This window comes from Salminus brasiliensis, chromosome 12 (assembly GCF_030463535.1).
Source record: "Salminus brasiliensis chromosome 12, fSalBra1.hap2, whole genome shotgun sequence".
Lineage (NCBI taxonomy): Eukaryota > Metazoa > Chordata > Actinopteri > Characiformes > Bryconidae > Salminus > Salminus brasiliensis.
The window spans coordinates 31,680,571-31,699,575 of NC_132889.1; the positions used below are offsets into that span (position 1 = coordinate 31,680,571).

The 19,005-nt window shown below is 41.7% G+C and overlaps 1 protein-coding gene across 3 annotated transcripts in view; it reads left to right on the forward strand.

Moving 5' to 3' along the window:
- Positions 1-15,491, forward strand: part of kcnh4a (potassium voltage-gated channel, subfamily H (eag-related), member 4a) — a 59,959-nt gene extending 44,468 nt beyond the window's left edge. For 2 of the 3 annotated variants that reach the window (XM_072693145.1, XM_072693147.1), the window contains exons 10-16: positions 4,739-4,988; positions 5,659-5,858; positions 5,994-6,032; positions 8,155-8,504; positions 9,761-9,846; positions 10,076-10,152; positions 10,837-15,491. In XM_072693145.1, coding sequence (XP_072549246.1) covers positions 4,739-4,988; positions 5,659-5,858; positions 5,994-6,032; positions 8,155-8,504; positions 9,761-9,846; positions 10,076-10,152; positions 10,837-11,757 — 1,923 coding nt within the window. In that variant the 3' untranslated portion in view covers positions 11,758-15,491. The remainder of the gene's footprint in view (positions 1-4,738; positions 4,989-5,658; positions 5,859-5,993; positions 6,033-8,154; positions 8,505-9,760; positions 9,847-10,075; positions 10,153-10,836) is intronic. The other variant, XM_072693146.1, reaches the window with a different exon arrangement.
- Positions 15,492-19,005: the final 3,514 nt, after the last annotated feature.

Consider the following 19,005-nt stretch of genomic DNA (forward strand, 5'->3'; position numbering starts at 1 on the left):
GTGTGTCTTTGCTATCGCAACGCCTTGCATGGTACGTTGGCCACGCAATTCACTGCCAAGATAGCAATGAACGTCTGTCTAAGTTGTTTTCAGTCAGTGGCACACCTGTGTTTTCCGTTTCCCAGATAGCAATAAGCCAGAAACTGACCTGAACACACCTCCTTTTGAGACCACCACGCCCATTGACATAGATATATTCGCAAGCACCGTTGCTTTTTAAATGATGCAGGCAGAAGGCGTAAAAATAGACTGTTGGCAGGGTGTAAGACAGCAATGAGTATCGCGACGGCCCTTGCGCAGGGTGTAAGATAGGGCCCATTGTCTTATTTGCTGCTTTGCTGCTTGAAGTAACATGGTAATAACACATACCAGAGTATACAATCATATCTCAGTGGAATGTCCAATATTTCAAATGCTAGACACATAAAAGGTGCTGATTACAGTGAGTAAGCTAAAGTGATTCAATTAAAGGGTTTTCAAAGCAAGGCCAGGATTATAATTGATTTCATTTAAAGCCCTGCGCAGAGGGATTAGAAAGAGGAGAGTCAGTGAACACATTTAAGAAACATCAGTGCAACTCCTTTAAACCCCCGTTGCTGAAGCTCCATCCATACATCCACTTTGTATGCACAGTACACAGCATATTGCTGTACTGAACTACTGTTGTTCATTAAAAAAAAATTATTATACTCTACAGAACTGCCAGGAGGTCAGATATACATGTTTATTCTGATGTAATAAATATAAGTCTAAAGACTATTGTAGTTGAAGTTGTATTATTCATCTTAAGGTCCCTCATGCTCATAAGGAGTTGTTCAGTGCCTTTGAATACGCTTCAATTGAACTAGGGCAGCTTGGTGGCGACACAGGGGCCTGGAGATGTGGGCTCGATCCCTGCTCTTGGAGTGTTCTCCCTGTGTCTGGTTTCCTCACATCTCAAAAAATGCACATGGTGGGTGAATTGGCTATGCTAATTTGCCCTCTAGGTGTGAGTGTTCTAACCAGAGGAGGATGGGTCCCCCTTGTGAATCTTGGTTCCTCCCAAGGTTTTTTCCTCCAGCTCTGAGGGAGTTTTTCCTTGCCACTGTTGCTGTTGGCTGCTCACAGGGGGTCTTTGGTCCTTCATGTCTTACGTTATTTCTTTTTTTATCTCTGTCTTTTGCTAATTACTAATTATGTAAAGCTGCTTTGTGATGACTACAGTTGTGAAAAGCTATACAAATAAATTTGACTTGACTTGACTTGACTTGAATGCCTGTGGGTGGTGCCCTGTCTAGGGAGTATTATTGCCTTGCGCCCTATGATTGCAAGTAGGCTCTGGAGCCACTGCGACGCTAATCAGGAAGAAGCAAAAAAAGATGGATGGATGAACTGAATGAAATTTCAGTTTGATTAACATGGATTATAGTTTGTTCCTTATGTGTGGTGAAAATGCAAAATGCAGAACTATGGGCTAGTACAGTGCAGATAGTCAAAAATGTCTGGCATTTTTTGGGGCCCTGGGTGGTCCTGTGGACTAAGGCGCTGTCACTGTGATCAAAAGATTGCTGGTTCATATCCCGATCACACTGCTAACAATCCGCAGCCAGGGCCCTGAGAGAGCACAATTGGCCTTGCTCTCTCTAGGGTGGGTAGATGGCGCTTTCCCCCACGTCACACTAGTGCGGCACTGGCCATCAGTGGTGTCTGTGTGTAGCCAGTAGCCAGTGCATCAGAGCTGGGTATACAGCGCTTCTCTCCAGGCTGCGCACGTGTCATAGGGGGGCATGTGTTGGTCTCACCCTCACTAGTGTCGGGGGGCATTGCATGTGATGGGGGGAGGGAGATAATACATGCTGGTAGGTAATTGGCGATCTGAATTGGTGAGAAAATGGGTAAAAATCAGAAAGAAATTATTGCATCAAATTATCATCAAAATGAAATGGTATAGTACCAATTTAAAGGTCCTTCATAATGACTCTGTGGGTTCTTTATGGATTTTTTCAGATCAGTGATGGCTCAGTGGTTGGAGCACTGGGCTATTGATGACAGGGTTGTGGGTTCGATACACGGGGGCTTAAGCAAGGCCCCTTACACCCTCTGTTCCGCTCTGGGCATGTGTGCACAATGTCACTGTGTGTGTTCGATCACTAGTGTGTATGTGTGTGTTTGCTGCACGGATGGGTTAAAGGTGAAGGCCAGATTCCATCTGTGTCCAACACTAATGCTGAATATGGTTGTCTTGTCTTCTCCAACTATTCACAGTAACGGATATTTTGAGCAGGGGTGCCCAAACTTTTGCATACCACAGTGGGTGTATTGTCGGCACATTTAGTATCAGAACCTTGACTGCAAATCTGGGTCACATCGACTTCCTCCGAGCTAATTTACCACACAACGTGTCTTCACTGAATAGAGCCTTTGTTAGGATGCCTCAGTAGTTAGCCCACACTGGAAAGCAGGCACAGCTAATTAGCTAGCAGGGAAAAGTAGAGGTTTTCAAGGGAGGGGAAAAAAACGTGGCGTGGTGACTAGCTCATTCGCACTTTGGCATACTAATTTATTCAGTGATTAGAAAAAAGAAAAAAAAATCAGTGAAAACACTTCACACAGTTCACAGGAACTCTGCGGCTCCTAACAACTGTCGCCTTGCTGCTGTTAGTGTGGTCTGAGATCACATTTAGCCTAAAGTGAGGCTAACTGCGCTCTCCACTTTCAGCCCCCATTGCCTTCTCGTTTTTAGAAACATACTCATAGAAGTGGTAAATTGGTGCCGTGAGTGGTTTTCGTACTATTTTGAAGCTAAACGTGTGACGTCTGTGATTTTTCCCATTGAGAAATTTCACTTAGTGACTTGTGGGCCGCAATCCAGCCCAACGTTTAGTCCGTGGTCCACATGTAGTGCAAAGTTAATGATATGATTCAGAAGCGTTAGAAAGACGAAATCCGGCTTTAAAAGCTTTACTAGGCGGATGGGCCTCCAGGGCCAGAGTTCGGTAACACCGTTAAATTAATCACTTAGTTCTCATCACTTTTGCATGTGTTATTCATGTGTGGGTGATGTACCCACAAATATCCCCCACATAACGTGTATAAGACACTAGTGCACTTAAGATTCTGAAGCTGAGCCACAAATCTACTTTTACATCCGTACGGAAAACTGATATGGGGTAAAATATGTGCACATACACTAAATGGACAAAAGTATTGGGACACCGGCTAATTTATTGTTTCTTTTGAAATCAAGAGTATTAAAGAAGAGTTTATCCTGCTTTTGTTGGAGTAACTGTCTCTGCTGCTTTCTACTAGATTTTGGAGCATTTCAGTGATGATCTGAACGCATTCAGTTAGTGAGGTCAGGTTGTTGGATGATCACCACCCCACCTCATCCCCACAACTCCCCAAATAATCAAAGAAAAGGTCGCCCTGCTCCACAGCTCAATCCTGGAGCAGGGCTCATGCCTGGCATTTGGTTCATGATTATCTGTTCCATACTGTCCTGTTCTATTGACAGTACTTTTTTTACAGGGACTAGACAGGCTGTGTGTGTCTGCATTTGTACATCTGTGTCAGCAATGAGCAACTTAGTAGTAGTTGAATGCATTCATTAGAAAGGGTGTCCACAAAAATATGGATGTATAGTGTGTATTCTAAAGAACTGGGTGTATATTTTGAAATATATGTAAATATATTGTGTATACATTATATGGAGATTGGTAGGTAAATACATATATGAACACAAATATCAATACAGTACATACAATCTATCTATCTATCTATCTATCTATCTATCTCTCTGTCTATCTCTCTGTCTATCTATCTATCTATCTTTCTGTATATATATATATATATATATATATACACACACATTTTTTACTATTGGATTACAGCGACAATATACTGTATTTGTGTTGAAGTACATGTGAGGCAGTATAATTTAACTAATTAAAAAATTGCATCTCCAAAATCGTGACTACAGGACACATTTATATATATATATATATATATATAGAAAGGGTGTCCACAAAAAATATGGATGTATAGTGTGTATTCTAAAGAACTGGGTGTATATTTTGAAATATATGTAAATATATTGTGTATACATTATATGGAGATTGGTAGGTAAATACATATATGAACACAAATATCAATACAGTACATACAATCTATCTATCTGTCTATCTATCTATCTATCTATCTATCTATCTATCTATCTATCTATCTCTCTGTCTATCTATCTATCTATCTATCTGTCTATCTCTCTGTCTATCTCTCTGTCTATCTATCTATCTATCTATCTTTCTTTGTATATATATATATATATATATATATATATATATATATATATATACACACACACACACATTTTTTACTATTGGATTACAGCGACAATATACTGTATTTGTGTTGAAGTACATGTGAGGCAGTATAATTTAACTAATTAAAAAATGTAATCTCCAAAATCGTGACTACAGGACACATTTATATATATATATATATAGAAAGGGTGTCCACAAAAAATATGGATGTATAGTGTGTATTCTAAAGAACTGGATGTATATTTTGAAATATATGTACATATATTGTGTATACACATTTTTATATATATATATATATATATATATATATATATATATATATATATATATATATATATATACACACATTTTTTACTTTTTACATAGGAAACATATACATTACCATATCACTCTATCTGCACTCTGATAGCACTCAGCCTGTGTATTCCCACCTCTTTCAGCTCCTGCATGACTTCCCTGACGAGCTGCGGGCAGATATCGCCATGCACCTGAACAAGGACATCCTGCAGCTGCCACTCTTCTCCTCTGCCAGTAGGGGGTGCCTGCGCTCACTCTCTCTGCACATCAAGACCTCTTTCTGTGCCCCGGGCGAGTACCTGATTCGGCACGGTGATGCCCTGCACGCCCACCACTTCGTCTGCTCTGGATCCCTTGAGGTGCTGAAGGATGGCATGGTGCTCGCCATTCTGGGTATGTCTTGTCTGGCATCTGCTTCATAGCATATGGTTGCAGATACATCAGATTCAATGCTCTGACTTCCAGGCAGTTGCTGGTCTGTTGCTACGTCATCACTAGTGTAGAACTGTCATTGCTAGATGGTTGATATGGCATTCCTTGTGGTTGCTGTAGGGTTACTTGGTGGTTTCTAGGTGGTTGCTATGGTATCCCAGATGGTTGCTATGGTGTTGATAAGTGGTTGCTAGGTGGATGTTTAGTGGTTAGAGCACCAGGCTATTGATGATAGGGATGTGGGTTCGATACATGAGCCTGGCAGGCTGCCACTGTTGGGTCCTTGAGCTCCCAAAGCGCCACAGTGATGTCTGCCCCGGGCACGTGTGCTCACTGTCACTGTGTGTGTTTGATCACTAGTGTGTATGTGTGTGTGTGATCACTGCACAGATGGGCTATAGGTGGAGGCCAGATTCCATCTGTGTCCAACAAAAAAAACTGAAAGTAGTTGTCTTGTCCTGTCTTATCCCAGGTGGTTGCCATGGTGTTTCCAGGTGGTTGCTATTAAGTAGTTTAGTGGTGGATAGGTGGCTGTTTAGTGGTTGCCATTGTTTTTCCTGCTGGTTAATATTGAGTTGTTTAGTGGTTGCTATGGTGTTGCAATGTGGTTGTAACTGGATGTTATTTTCAGGTAAAGGGGATCTGATCGGAGCAGACCTGCCAGGCTGGGATCAGGTGATCAAGGCCAATGCGGATGTGAAAGCTTTGACCTACTGTGACCTGCAGTACATCAGCATCAGAGCGCTGCGCGAGGTGCTGGAGCTCTATCCCGAATACGGCAGCCGCTTCACAGAGGATATTCACCACAACCTCACCTACAACCTCCGAGAAGTGAGACCCCCCGTGTTTCTTATTCAGCCATGTATTTCCACTGCAACTGTTCGGCATAATGTAACATAGCCTGTACAGTACAGTGTGCACAGCACTAACACAATTACTCTCCTTCCTACTTCTGCTTCCCTCCAGGGCCAGACTCGATTTCCTCGCTCACCAAGAATCTCACAGGTAACATATTCATACACACACACACACACACACACACACACACACACAGAGCCAACTCACACATCACTTGCATTTCCTATCTTAAAAATGCAGTACCTGTTATGTAGGTTTTCAGGATGAGGATGTTTGTAGCTCCTGTTTTACACCACCTCTGTTTATGCCTGTGTGTGTGTGTGTGTCTGAGAGAGAGAGAGAGAGAGAGAGAGAGAGAGAGAGACACAGACAGAGGAAGATTAAACAAGACCAACAGCTATTGATCTTGGAGTGAATCAGGACATGCAGTAATAGCTGTCAGCTCAGCTAGCTTCAGCTCAATTAGTATGCAAACTCTGCTTTCACATTATAATAAGATAGACACAAACACACACACACACACAGAGTTTAAGAATCTGACAAATATAGAAAATCTCCAATGTTCAAACCTTTGAACCTTTGAACCCCAAAAAATATATGGGCATATCAATATTTGATTTTCTTTAAAACAATATCAGTGAATAAAGCTGATGTAATCTTTGAAAAACAATGAATATTTGACTTTGTTATTATTTATTTTATGTAGCCGATCTGATCTTTGTGTTTGTATAAATAAAACAGCCACACAGTTCAGATAAAATGTGCTGATTATAGAAACTGATACTAAAAATAAATGGATTTTACTGAACTTCCAGACATTCTGGACTGATTGGTTTAGTTTAGTAGAGACTTTTCTTAAAATTATAGTGTTTAATATCTTATAATCCAGTCTGACTCTCCTTCCTGACCAATCAGCTCCCAGCTCCGCTACAACACTGCAGTCAGGTCACTTCTTGTTTGTGTGTGTGTGTGTGTGTGTGTAGTGGTACACACTCTGGACTGATATCTGTTGGTTTTTGTCCACTGGTGTGTAATAACTGATTTATAGTGGGTGAATGTGCTGTTATTTGGGTTTTTATAGTGTGTGTGTGTGTGTGTGTGTGTGTGTGTGTGTGTGTGTGTGTGTGTGTGTGTGTGTGTGTGTGTATGTGTGTTTGTGTGTATTAGCATTAGCGTTAGCCTTCACTCGGTTCTGAACGGGCTCTTCAGTGCTGGTTTAAAAACAGAGAAAGGCGTGCGGTTCTCCCGCTGGTAAAACAGAGCGTTTCAGTGGTAGTTTTATTAAGGGTCAGATATTATGGTCTGTTTGTATGTTCCACTGTAAAATAGCTCCACACTGCAGACTCTGCTGGGAATGATGTCCATTAATTTTGTTGCCTTGAGGACATCAGATGGCACTCTGAACACTGTGGTTAAAACAAAGACTCACAACTAGATTGGAATTAAAATTATACGCAGGATCAGCCCTCATCCTGATCCACTGGACTGGACATTCTCTTTTATTTACCTTCTGAGAACATCCTTGCTGCTGCGGGCAGGGCTATAATGTCCGTTTATTGCGTCTTGAGGACACTAGATGGCGCTCTGAACATGTAGTTAAAACAAAGACTCGGAACTGGACTGGCGCTGGGATAGCCGTTAACAGATACATTAAAATATCCACTAGATCGGCTCCCAATCCCGATCCGCTGGGTCAGATCGGGACATTCCTAGTATGGCTATTCCTGTGTTAGTCCTTTCTGTGTCTGCTGCCTCTGCTGATTCTGATTCTTGCATGAGCCCACATGAAAGTACACATGTAGAGTGCCACCTGTTAGTCCCATGTACACACACACAAACACACACACTCAGTTGGTCATGCAAGGTCAGAATATTTGGACATCAAACAAAAAGGGTTGAAAGCATTGGTGGCGGGGTTGGGGGGGCTGCACCTTTAAATCAGTGTCTGCTTTAGGTGCGTAACATGATGTGCTTTATTGAGTGTGTGGGAGGCAGACCACTATTGTCTCTTTCTCTCAGTAATGTCACCTTGCCTCAAGGTCCCACAAAGCGCACTGTGAACAGAGAAACTCTAAAAGCAGCAACAGTAATTTCAGCAGTCTTGTAGCCTCTCTCTGTCTCTCTCTCTCTCTCTCTCTCTCTGAGTGATTTCATGATAATCCGCTCATCAGAACCTTTAAAATGACCTTTATCTTAGTGTTGTAATGCTCTTCCCTTCCTCCCCTTCTCCCATTCCTCCCCTTCTTCCCTTCTTCTGCCGTCTTGTCAGCAGGATCGCTCAGACACTGCACTTCACTCAAAGCTGCCCTTCATCGTGGAGGCGGAGGAAGAGGACGATGCCGGGCAGGAAGTGGGCAGGCAACCCTTGTTGTCCAGCATGGGCGGCTCCTCATCACAGTCCACTCTAAGTGCCATGCTGGGAGAGGAGTTGCGCCACTTTAACATGCTCCGCCTCTGCCGCTCTCCTACGCAAGGTTACCTGGGACAGAGTCCTGCCCCCGCGATGCCAGCTAATGAGGAGCTGTGTGCCCCAGTGGTTGACACAGGCCCCACCCACCGGCCGGCTAAGCTGCTCATCCCCTCCCTCAACTGCGTCAGCCCGCTGGACCTGAGCCCTAGGTATAAACGGACACTGCTCTTGTTCCTGTGGTGCCTTAAAAAGAAAAAGGTTGGGGCAAAAAAACAGATTTGCACAATTTCCCTGGTTTACTTCTAGTTTTTCATTGGAGCTACTTGTTTAAATGGTTTAATCTGCTTCACGATTGGCTGTTAATGCTCAGATTCATAACAACGCAGACTTGTTATTTATTATTATTATTATTATACTTATTATAAGTTTTACAGATTCTGTGAATTATATCCTTTATTCCACATGTATGAAGCTGGCCATAAGTGACCCCTTAAGAATCTGATCTTTTCTATAAGGCCCCACTGTCCCTTAGCTATTAAAGTGTGAAAAAGCACAAAAGCAAATCTATTTATTTATTCATCAGAGACCCTGATGCTAACTGATGATGAGGGCTAATAAAACTGGTTTGATTAGAAAGTTAAGGTTGAAAATATTCTGTTCTGTTTCACATTCATACACTTAATACAATGGTAATACAATTGATTATTATAAATGTACAAGTTTACAACTGTGTGTTGACTAGCTTTACAAAGTCTTTATAATGAACATGATGGCAATGCATTCTAATCACACCATCACACGAAAAGACATCCACGTGGATGAACCTCACGCTAAATGACCCATTAAGAAGCAGATCTTTTCTTAGAGGTTCTGATAAATGTTTGGTCTCACAGATAAAATACTTTGTATTAGACCACAGTGGCTCGGTTCAAGTGTAAGACAGCACATCAGCAAGTTGTGGCTGTCACACAATAACACTTTACAGGAGAAGGACAAAACCTTCTTAACGTTCAATGGAAGTCAATGTAAAAATATTTTATTCCAATTTCCATTTTGGAGCATTTCTATTGGTCCATTCATCATGGATTGGACTGCCCAATTCACATTATGTCAAAATGTCAAAAATGGCTAAAATGGAGATACAAGGTTTTTGCATGTCAAAGATAAACATATTATGATATATAGATTATAGAATACATTTGTATATGTAGTATATAGTATATGTTATGTATATACTATTGGGAGACCAGCTGCCTCATCACTCCTTCTGTCCAGCTACCGGCTACACGTTGTGCTGGTAGGGCAGGGTACAAGTGGCAGTACGAATTTAAGATGGTTTATGAAGCTAAAGCTTGAGATTTGGATAAGTTCGACTGTTTGGTCTTTAGACATAATGGAAATGACAGGACATGTGTTGTGGATCAGAACAAAGTAGTTGATTTGAGACTATGCTGATGTCCTGCAGGGTTGTTGATGGTATAGAGGACAACACACCAGCATTTCACTTCAACGTGGAGCCCAGTGAGGTCAACCCTAACACCAGGGTCAAGGGTGAGCATCGCACTTAAGCTCTTTTCACATTTGAAACCTTGGGACATCACCTGTAATGTTTTGAGCATTGTGTCATTCACACCTCTAACTATTTGCTGATTCTCTCTAGAGAAGATGAACGGTTTTAGAATACAGTTTGTAATTTGCAGGTTTTATGCCTATAGGTCTTAACTTGTACTGTATACTGTAGACACTAACCCATGTTTAAATGCCTGATTGTGTCTTTTAGACCCTTTTCAGGTGAATGCCAACCTTCTGCTTGAGACTGAAGAGGTCAGACAAAGCATTTCCCAGCTCAGCACAGAGGTATTCAACATCCCCTTACATACAAACTCACTCATTCACTCACACACACATATTCAATTGCTATAGCGCTTTACATCATGCCTCATATTTGAAATATGCCACAAATTCCCGATCAGATTTAGATCTGATCTCTAGACTTTGACTTGGCCACCGTTGGAGAATAGCTTTTTAGGAGACTGAAGAAGGTTGTAGGAAGGAAGTATTTCCATGTTCTGGCTCTTAAATGTTAACCAGATACACAGTCCTGGCTGAGAATGATGCTGCCACCCCCATGCTTCACTGTTGGGGTGGTGTTTGATGGGATTGGAGCAGTGCTGCACTATATGTGTAAATGTTTGTGGACACCACTTCTGATAAATGCATTCAGCTACTTTACGTTGCACCAATTTCAGACACAGATGTGCAAATGCACACATACAGCTGTGGGTATGAAGCCCCCCAGCACTGAGCTGTGGAGCAGTGGAACTAACTGGGCTCCCAATAATGATGGAGCTCCACACAATACTTTTGGGATCAGTTGGGGAGTTGGGGATGAGGTGTGGTGGTGAAAATCCAACATCCTGATCTCCAGAAGTGCTTCTCAAAGCTTTCCTGGTGTCTTGGGGCATTTAAATCCACGATGATTGATAAATGAATCGCCTCTGATGGACACCTTTGTGATATTTTCATCAACCTGTTTTCCAGATGAACCGCCTGAACCAGGAAGTATCCAATCTGGCCAAAGAGTTGCACGAGATGATGCACTTCCTGCATACTCACATGACCCTCTCCCACTTCCCTTCCACGCTGCCCCCATTCTCATCGTTCAGCCTCCACACACAGCCCAGCAGCACCAGCCTGACCCCTTCTCCATCGGACTGGCCCACGCGGCTGCCCTTCAGCATGGCCGCCCCAGCTCCTTGTAGGCAGCCCGAGCCCACCTCCAGGGACACTTTGGGGCTCCGGGCCAGCTGCAGGTGCGGAGCAGACCAAGCCCATGGAAGAGGCTCTGTGGTGGGTCAAGAAGGGGAGCATGTCCATCCACCAACCAGTGCCCACAGCTCCTGCCCACACTCTGTGTGCTGCACCGACCAGGAAAGAGTGGCCGCCCTGGGCCTGGAAAGCGAGCCAAGCCGCTACCAGACATCCAGGACAACCCCCAACTCACCTTACCTTAGAAATCAAGCCCACCGACCAGTGCCGTCTCTCCTCAGCTTGGCCCCAAACTTCTCCTCCATCCCTGGTCCCACCAGAATGGCCCCGCAGGTCCGAATCGGGACCTCTATAAATACCCCAAGCAAAGCCCAGCCTCTGTGTTCCCATGGCAACCTCAGCCAGTCCCACCCCTCTCTGAACCTCCAGACCACCCCTGACCTCACATGCCAATGTTCCACAGCGGCCACACCTATTCACATCTCGCTCACGCCCACCGGCCAGCCGCAGCCCCTCACTGCAGTTAGTCCACTGCTGCATGTTGGGATTTGTAGTCAGAGCACTTCACACTTTCCCACAGGACCCAGACAGAATGACCTGGTGGGGTCAAGCCCTGTTCACACACATGAGAATGTCATGGCCTCCGCTGGGGAACTGCCGGATGCTGCAGGTTTGGAATCTGCAGGGGTCTGAAGCTGTCTGAATGTAGAGAAGAGATTGACTGTTCTATATGAACATTCCCATCAACATAAAGTAAAGCAATGCATACCAGCTTCACTTCAGTTTCAGCCCTTTACACTGAAAAGACTGAATGTATTACCTTCACAGTATTTACCATTTCCACAGGGTTTTAAATGTAGTTGATTTCATAAAGTACATTTCATCTTGAGGGACAGTGCAAGACCTTTACAAAAGCCCTTCATGATGATGGCATTACCACGGACATCCTGCCCCGCCCTCGATTGATACTGAACGACAGCCCCAAAAACACAGATCGGTCCATCTCTAAAATCATTGTGTAATAATGGCAAAAAACACATAGTAACAAGTACATGATTTAAGGGGATATTGTGTCCTGATCTGTGTGTCCAAAACTCCAGATTCCAGACTCCAATTTTAATTCTAAAGCTTCTAGTATAATCCCTTTCCAGAAGAGGAGGTAGAGGCTGTTATCAGGGGCGTAACCAGGGATTCTGGGCCCCATGAAAAGATAATACACTGGGCCTCACAACGCTAACAATTCTGACAAAACACTCATAGCATTTAAGCATACATAGTAATTAATACATTTTTGGGCCCCTGTCAATCACAGATCTTTAGAATAGTCCTAAGCAACCCCACCACCACCACCACCACCATCACCACTACCATTACAGCGACCCTGGATGTTAAAGCTAAATGGGAACTACTTGGTAACTTCACCAAAGAAAAATGCTGTCATATCATTTCAAACCAAAGAAGAATGAAATTGTATTTATAAAAATATACTAAATGTACAACATATTTACAAAAACCCAAAAGTTTTGACAGACTGCAAAACTGCCAGTTGGTTTTTACAGTGTGTCCCATTTTTATGACAAATGGACCAATAGAAAAGCGTCACAACTTGGACTTGGAATAGAATATTTTTACATTGACTTCCATTGAAAGTTATATATATATATATACACACTGATCAGTAATTGTGAACATTATTAAAATGAAAGATTCTTAAAATCTAAATGGTTCTAGGCTTGGTTCTACATGGTTCTAGGAGCAAACCTTAATTGGTATAGAGCCTCTATATAATGTGAAGTTTCTTTGCAAAATTATCAAAAATAACTCTTACTCTACAAAGTAAAATAGCTTTACACAAACGGTTCCTTGAAGAACCACGCATTGAAAGGTTCCTTATAGAACCAAATGTGGTTCTTCTATGGCATATGAGCCCCTTTTTTATGTTCTTCTGCCAGGATTTTGCTGGCTAGCGATCCCAAGGAGTGCTACACTGCTTTAAAATGGGTGCTTTATTACATGTTCTATAAGAAGAGCCTGCCACTATGTTGTGACCACAAAGTGACCAGAGCATGTCTGTCTGGCGTATTTCTCGTAGTCAAGATGGTCAGACTAGTGCAAGTGCAGATGGGGTGTGATCTGGAGCTGGTATGCATTGCCACATTGATACAGTAGCATCCATGGCGTGTCAGACAGCTGACTGAAGACGCTTTGGTGAATGATATTTATAGGCCATATGGAGGAATGTCACAGATAGTGAGTCTCCATGGAGACTGAAGAAAACGGGTTGTCCCTGGCACAGAGGAAGGACGACGAAATGAGGATTCCTCTGAGAGGCCGGAGCTCGACAATCAGCTCCCACTGTCTAAATCAGAGTATTCATTAGTGTGCGAAAGGCTGTGGCTAATCAAGTGGCCTTCTTTAGAGTGGACTCATAAATACCCTTAGTTTCAAGAACGCTACACCAGTCTTTTTTACTGTGGGTGCCTGCATGGTTTAATATATACAGCCTCTAGTGTTGTACTAGAGTGCATATTGGCAAAGCTGTCTGCTGTGCTAATTAAAAACCCTGCACTGCATGATATTCCTGACAGCTTTCCTTCTGTGGATTCTGTGCTTTGTATTCGTTCACTGCTTCTGTTGTTTACAGCCACAGCACAATGACAGACAGAAAACCTACCTGTCGGAATGGACTGCTGTTGACTTTTAGACAGGCCCGCTGTGGGTAGCCTATCACTCAGGAATGCACAATGTACTATCAGACAAAAGTACTTAAATGCTGCATTATATACTGAACCTTATTATAAGAGTGGTTTCTAAATGTTGCAAAAGCCCTCTTACAATACAATCACAGTTTGGATATGGGACTAATCTCTTATAGTCATTTCTGTTCAATATGAATGAATGGAACCTCATGGAGCCTCCAGCGGTTCCAACTACTTTGTTGAAGGTTGTTAAAGGAATACTCCAGGGTTTATTAACACTATCTCCGTCTGCTGCATCTGTTTTTACTGGTACTTTCAGCAAATTGTCCCATCCATGCTCCACCCACAAATTCTTCTTTTAATGATCTGTAATAGCGGGAGTGTTGTGGGATTGGATGGGCCTAAGAGATCACTGACAAAAATCGCAAAAGCCTAGTAAAACGCTGGCATAGCATTTAGCAGGGCTTTCACAGTATGTGTCCAAATGTGTGGTCACCCCTTCTAATGTTACAACTTTAAGTAATAACCCTATTGCTGTCACAGATGTGCAAATGCACACACACGCATATATTGCCAATAGAATAGGACTCCCTGTAGCAGATAAACATACCATGCCTAATGCCAGGCGTGGACTAGAGGGGTCTAAAGCCCCCCAGCATTGAGCTGTGCAGCAGTGGAACTGTGTTCACTGGAATGATGGTTGGTGCCCCATCCAATACTATTGGGATGAGTTGAGGGGTGGGTAATAATCCATCTAACATCCTGAACTTGCAATTAAATCCTCACAGCAAAGCTCCTCCAAAATCTTGTAGAAAGTCTTCTTCCCTGGACAGTAGAGACAGTTACTCCAACAAAAGCAGGATGAACTCTTTTTAATTTCCTTGATTTTAGAAGAAACTATGAATGACTGTGTGTTCCAATACTTTTGTCCTTATAGTGTTTATAGAATTTAAGGCAAACTAAAGTTATAGCACAATTTGGATACTCTGCACAGTCACTATTAAGTAGTAGCAAAAATCACGGCTTATAAAGTTCTTGCTTGCAAAAGGTGTCTAGTTCTGTACGATTTTTGGGCTGTTATGAATGTGCTGCTCTTTTGAGATGGGATGTTTAGGTCAGGGTTAGTCCATTGTGAATCTTTAGTCCATTGTGAAGGTTTAGGATCATTATCCTGCTGTAGAATTCGTATTTTATTTCCTTCTACCACTGAAATGTTCAGCATACCCTTGGCTGCCACACAAGCCCAAAGCATGATGGACCCACCCCCATGCTTAACAGTTGGAGAGGTATTCTTTTTTTTTTTTTTTTTAACTCTGCATCCCTTTGTTTTTAAACATACCTTTTCTCATTGCTCATAGGGAAGCATATATGAAATGATGACCATGGTTATCAGTTGAATGCTAAATATGCAGCAGGCGGAGGGTAGGTTGAAGAACACTGCAGTATTTCCTTAATGCTCTTTGACTGTAAAAAGCACACAGCCAGCCCCCTTCTGTTACCTTTTTAAAAGCTTTCTTAATGACCAAACAGAACCATGCATTTGTTAGGCTTTTGTGCTCTGTTTGTTTTCTCTTGCCTGACAGATGTGAATTGCTCCAATGCATAAATGCAAACTCTGAGTCCTGTACAAAATAAATATATAGATTTTTGTAAAAAAAAGATGCACTTTCATGTTCTTTCATCAGATTATGAAAATTGAGGCCTAATACACACACACACAGACACAGAGCAGAGCTATACCGAACATACATGCTGAATTAGCCTGTAAATAAACTTACTGCCTGCATTAAATCTGCCCAGATCATTGGAGAATGGCCGCCTACAACCTACAAACTTACCCATTTCAAGTGGTTTGCTGTGTTCGGTGGTGTTGACTAATGAGCGGATTCTTGCAGACAGAGCTCATTTAAGCTTGTTAGGATTCTCCTTCAAAAGTTCAACATTCCTCCATACTTTAGACTGTTTCTGAAATGTTGTTACTGCTATCCTAACCTACCACTGTGTCTGCCTCAGCTTCCCAGCTTCAGCTTGCCTCAACAGTGAGCCACCACTGCATTACTGTCACGTGGATTTTCAGTTAGCAAGCTCGCCAGATATTCAGCCCTGCCAGAATTTAAATAATATTTATGATTCCCGTTATTTATTGAGTCTTTTTTTTTTAATGTGTTCCACCTGAGGCTAGGGGTATTTAAGGAGCTCGTATACTGAGCTCCTCGCCGAGAATTGTTCGTTTAGAACCTCGAGGTAGCTCGAGAGGTTCGGTACATGGATCACGGTTTGTTTAGACCAGCATTGGTTCTTAGTTCAGGTTCTCGAGCGGTTTATGGTTCAGCGGCTGGTTCCCCAGCTCTGTTCCCCTAAGTTCCCCCAGCGTCCTTAGTTTCCCCATTAGTCTCCCCAGGCACGGCCTGGAGGTTTTGTTTGTATTTCCCCCGTTTACTACCCTGCTCACTCAGCTCAGCTCCCAGAGCCCCCCCCCGGTCTCAGGTGTGCTTTGTATTCGCCCTTTTTGTTGTCAAGTTTACATTGCTTTCCTGTTTAAGCAATTTAGTCGCTGCTTTACTTGCTTTCGTTTGTACGTGTATTTCTCCCTTTTTGTGTTATTAAACGTACTTGCATTGGACCCATCTCTGCGAATGTTCATCCCACTGTGTCTGGCCTAACCAGCCATGACAGTTTCTATTGGTCCATTCATCCAGAATTATTCACACAGTGTTCAGAGCAGCTACAGGGTTCAAACTATGGAGAAAACTAAAAACGGATAAAAATGCAGATACATGGGTTTCAATTGACAGCAGCGAGATTATTATTATATTATTATAATTATTATATAGTGCTGCCAACTAATGCTTTTATCTTTACTTTAATGCAAATTAATCATCTTAACAAGTTTGGCTCCAACTTCCTCCCGTAATTCACTCTCTTTACTACTGTTGATATGGTTGAGCTCAGGAGGTGGATTACGTTTGATTTATGTTAAAATATGGATTAAATCTCATAACAAACTCATCTCCGTCTCTCTCACACACACACAGCTGCTCCTCTCTTTGCTAACTTAATCCAGCCCAATGACTGATCATCCATTTATCTCTTAAAAAGTTGTTGAAGCATTTTAACTTGTTATTGCTGTAATTAATATATATATATATATATATATATATATATATATATATATATATATATATATATATATATATATATATATACATTGTAACTGTCTGAGCATTATACAACTGTTTAGCTGTTGTTTTTTTTTGCCCCTCAGCTTCAATGTAATGGACATGTTGCTTCAGACAGAACACATCATTAAATGCAGGGGGCTTCCCACGCAGATTCCCTGCCAGAGAGATAGTTTCACTAACAGGCTGTGCACAGCTGAGCCTAACTTTGATCCCCCCCCCCCAACCTACCTAATGTTTGTGCTATGCATACAGATCACATATTATTCCTCATATTGTTAATTAATGTTGGAATGACACTCTGTTGAGCACCTCAGTGGGAACTAGTACACTGTGTCTGAGCTTGCTCTGTTTTTATGGCTGTGGTTCAGTTTGTAATAAGTCAGTGATGTGCACTCTGGGTACGGAGAGAAGATCGTCTTTATGTGAAACACAGCTGGAATGTTTCATATGGAGTCTGGGAGTGGGTGTCAGGTCTGCTCGCAAGCTATACTTTCCACTTGCTCTTCTCATTAGCAATAAAAATAGCTGCTTGTGGGCAACGGTGCACACTTACCAATCAAATTAACCAGGACACGGAGAGCTTAGCATGAGGAAGTGAAGCTGGTGAATAAATAAAGTCAACTGAAGCAGCTTCACTGTATACTGGAGACATAGACAACGACAACAACAGGAATAATGTCATTGTACATTATTATTATTATTATGAATATTATTATTATTACAGGATACAAATCTTTTTGCAACCTCACTCGTCACCTCACTGCTCCTGGGCTCCCCCTACAGTCGAGAAATGTAATTCGTGATTTACACATGCATGTCTGGACAAGCTGACAGATGCAGAACCAGCACTGAAAGGTAAAGAAGCATGTGGACTGAGGTGGGTGAGTGATATAACAGGATTTTACACTAATATGACTCTCAGTTCTCACAAGCATTGTCCTGCCCGCTTCACCAGAGTTACATAGTGCAGCTAGCAGTGGAGCAACATGATGATTTTGAAGCTGTTCCTTTAAAGTAGAAATGCTACATGATGTTGCTTTAACAACCACTCCCCTTACAACCACCTGGTATACCACAGCAACCACCTAACCATCGGGAGTAACATAGCAACTGCATGGTAACAAACTAGCAACCATGTGGGATAATATAGCAACTACTCAACCAACCAGTCTGTGTTTTCTTCAGGAGAAATTGTACTGTATTATTATTATCATTATTATTATTCTTTATGATTATTAAAAGTAGTAGTAGTAGTAGTAGTAGTATAGTAATACGACAACAAAGACAACCGCATTACCTTTATTAATAATATTATTATATAGTAGTAGCAATGGTAGTAGTGTTGTTAGCCGACTACATTTTAAATCCCTTGGAAGCTTACAAGAAAGATTGATACATAGCATTTCTCTCTTAATAATAATAATAACTAATAATAATAATAATAATAATAATCATCATCATCATGTAATGTAGTTATTATAATTATTGCTGTTTAATTATTTTTAACATATGTTGATATTAAAATATTGCATTTAAAGAGTTACAAAACAAAGTTTGCCATACAATAATAATACTTAATATTTTTATAACTATTAATATTTATGTTATAATACTAAGTATTACATTAAAGTTTTTAGTAGTAGTAGTAAGAGTAGTATTGTAATAGTGTAGATGTAATTAGTATTATTTAATATACTAATTACTATTGTTGCAATTATTTATTATTATTGTTATTTATTTATTTATTTATTATTATTATTTTTAGTAGTATTTTTGGAACTGTTCATGTTTCTGGGGTCATTTTTCTCTGAATAGACTGAGAGTGACCGCTGACAGTGGACACTAGGTGTAGTTGAGCTGTCGGTATGTGGTGTAAGTGTGCTGCTGGAACAGTAGCCTACTTTCTGTAGAACACCATGAGTATTTCAGTGTATTCAGAGCACACACACACACACACACACACACACACAATCTGTGAGTGGAAACAGTTGAGCTCTTGAGCAACAGGACAGGCTCTTATTAACGCCATAAAGCAGTTGTTAGGAAAAGGTTAGCCAATG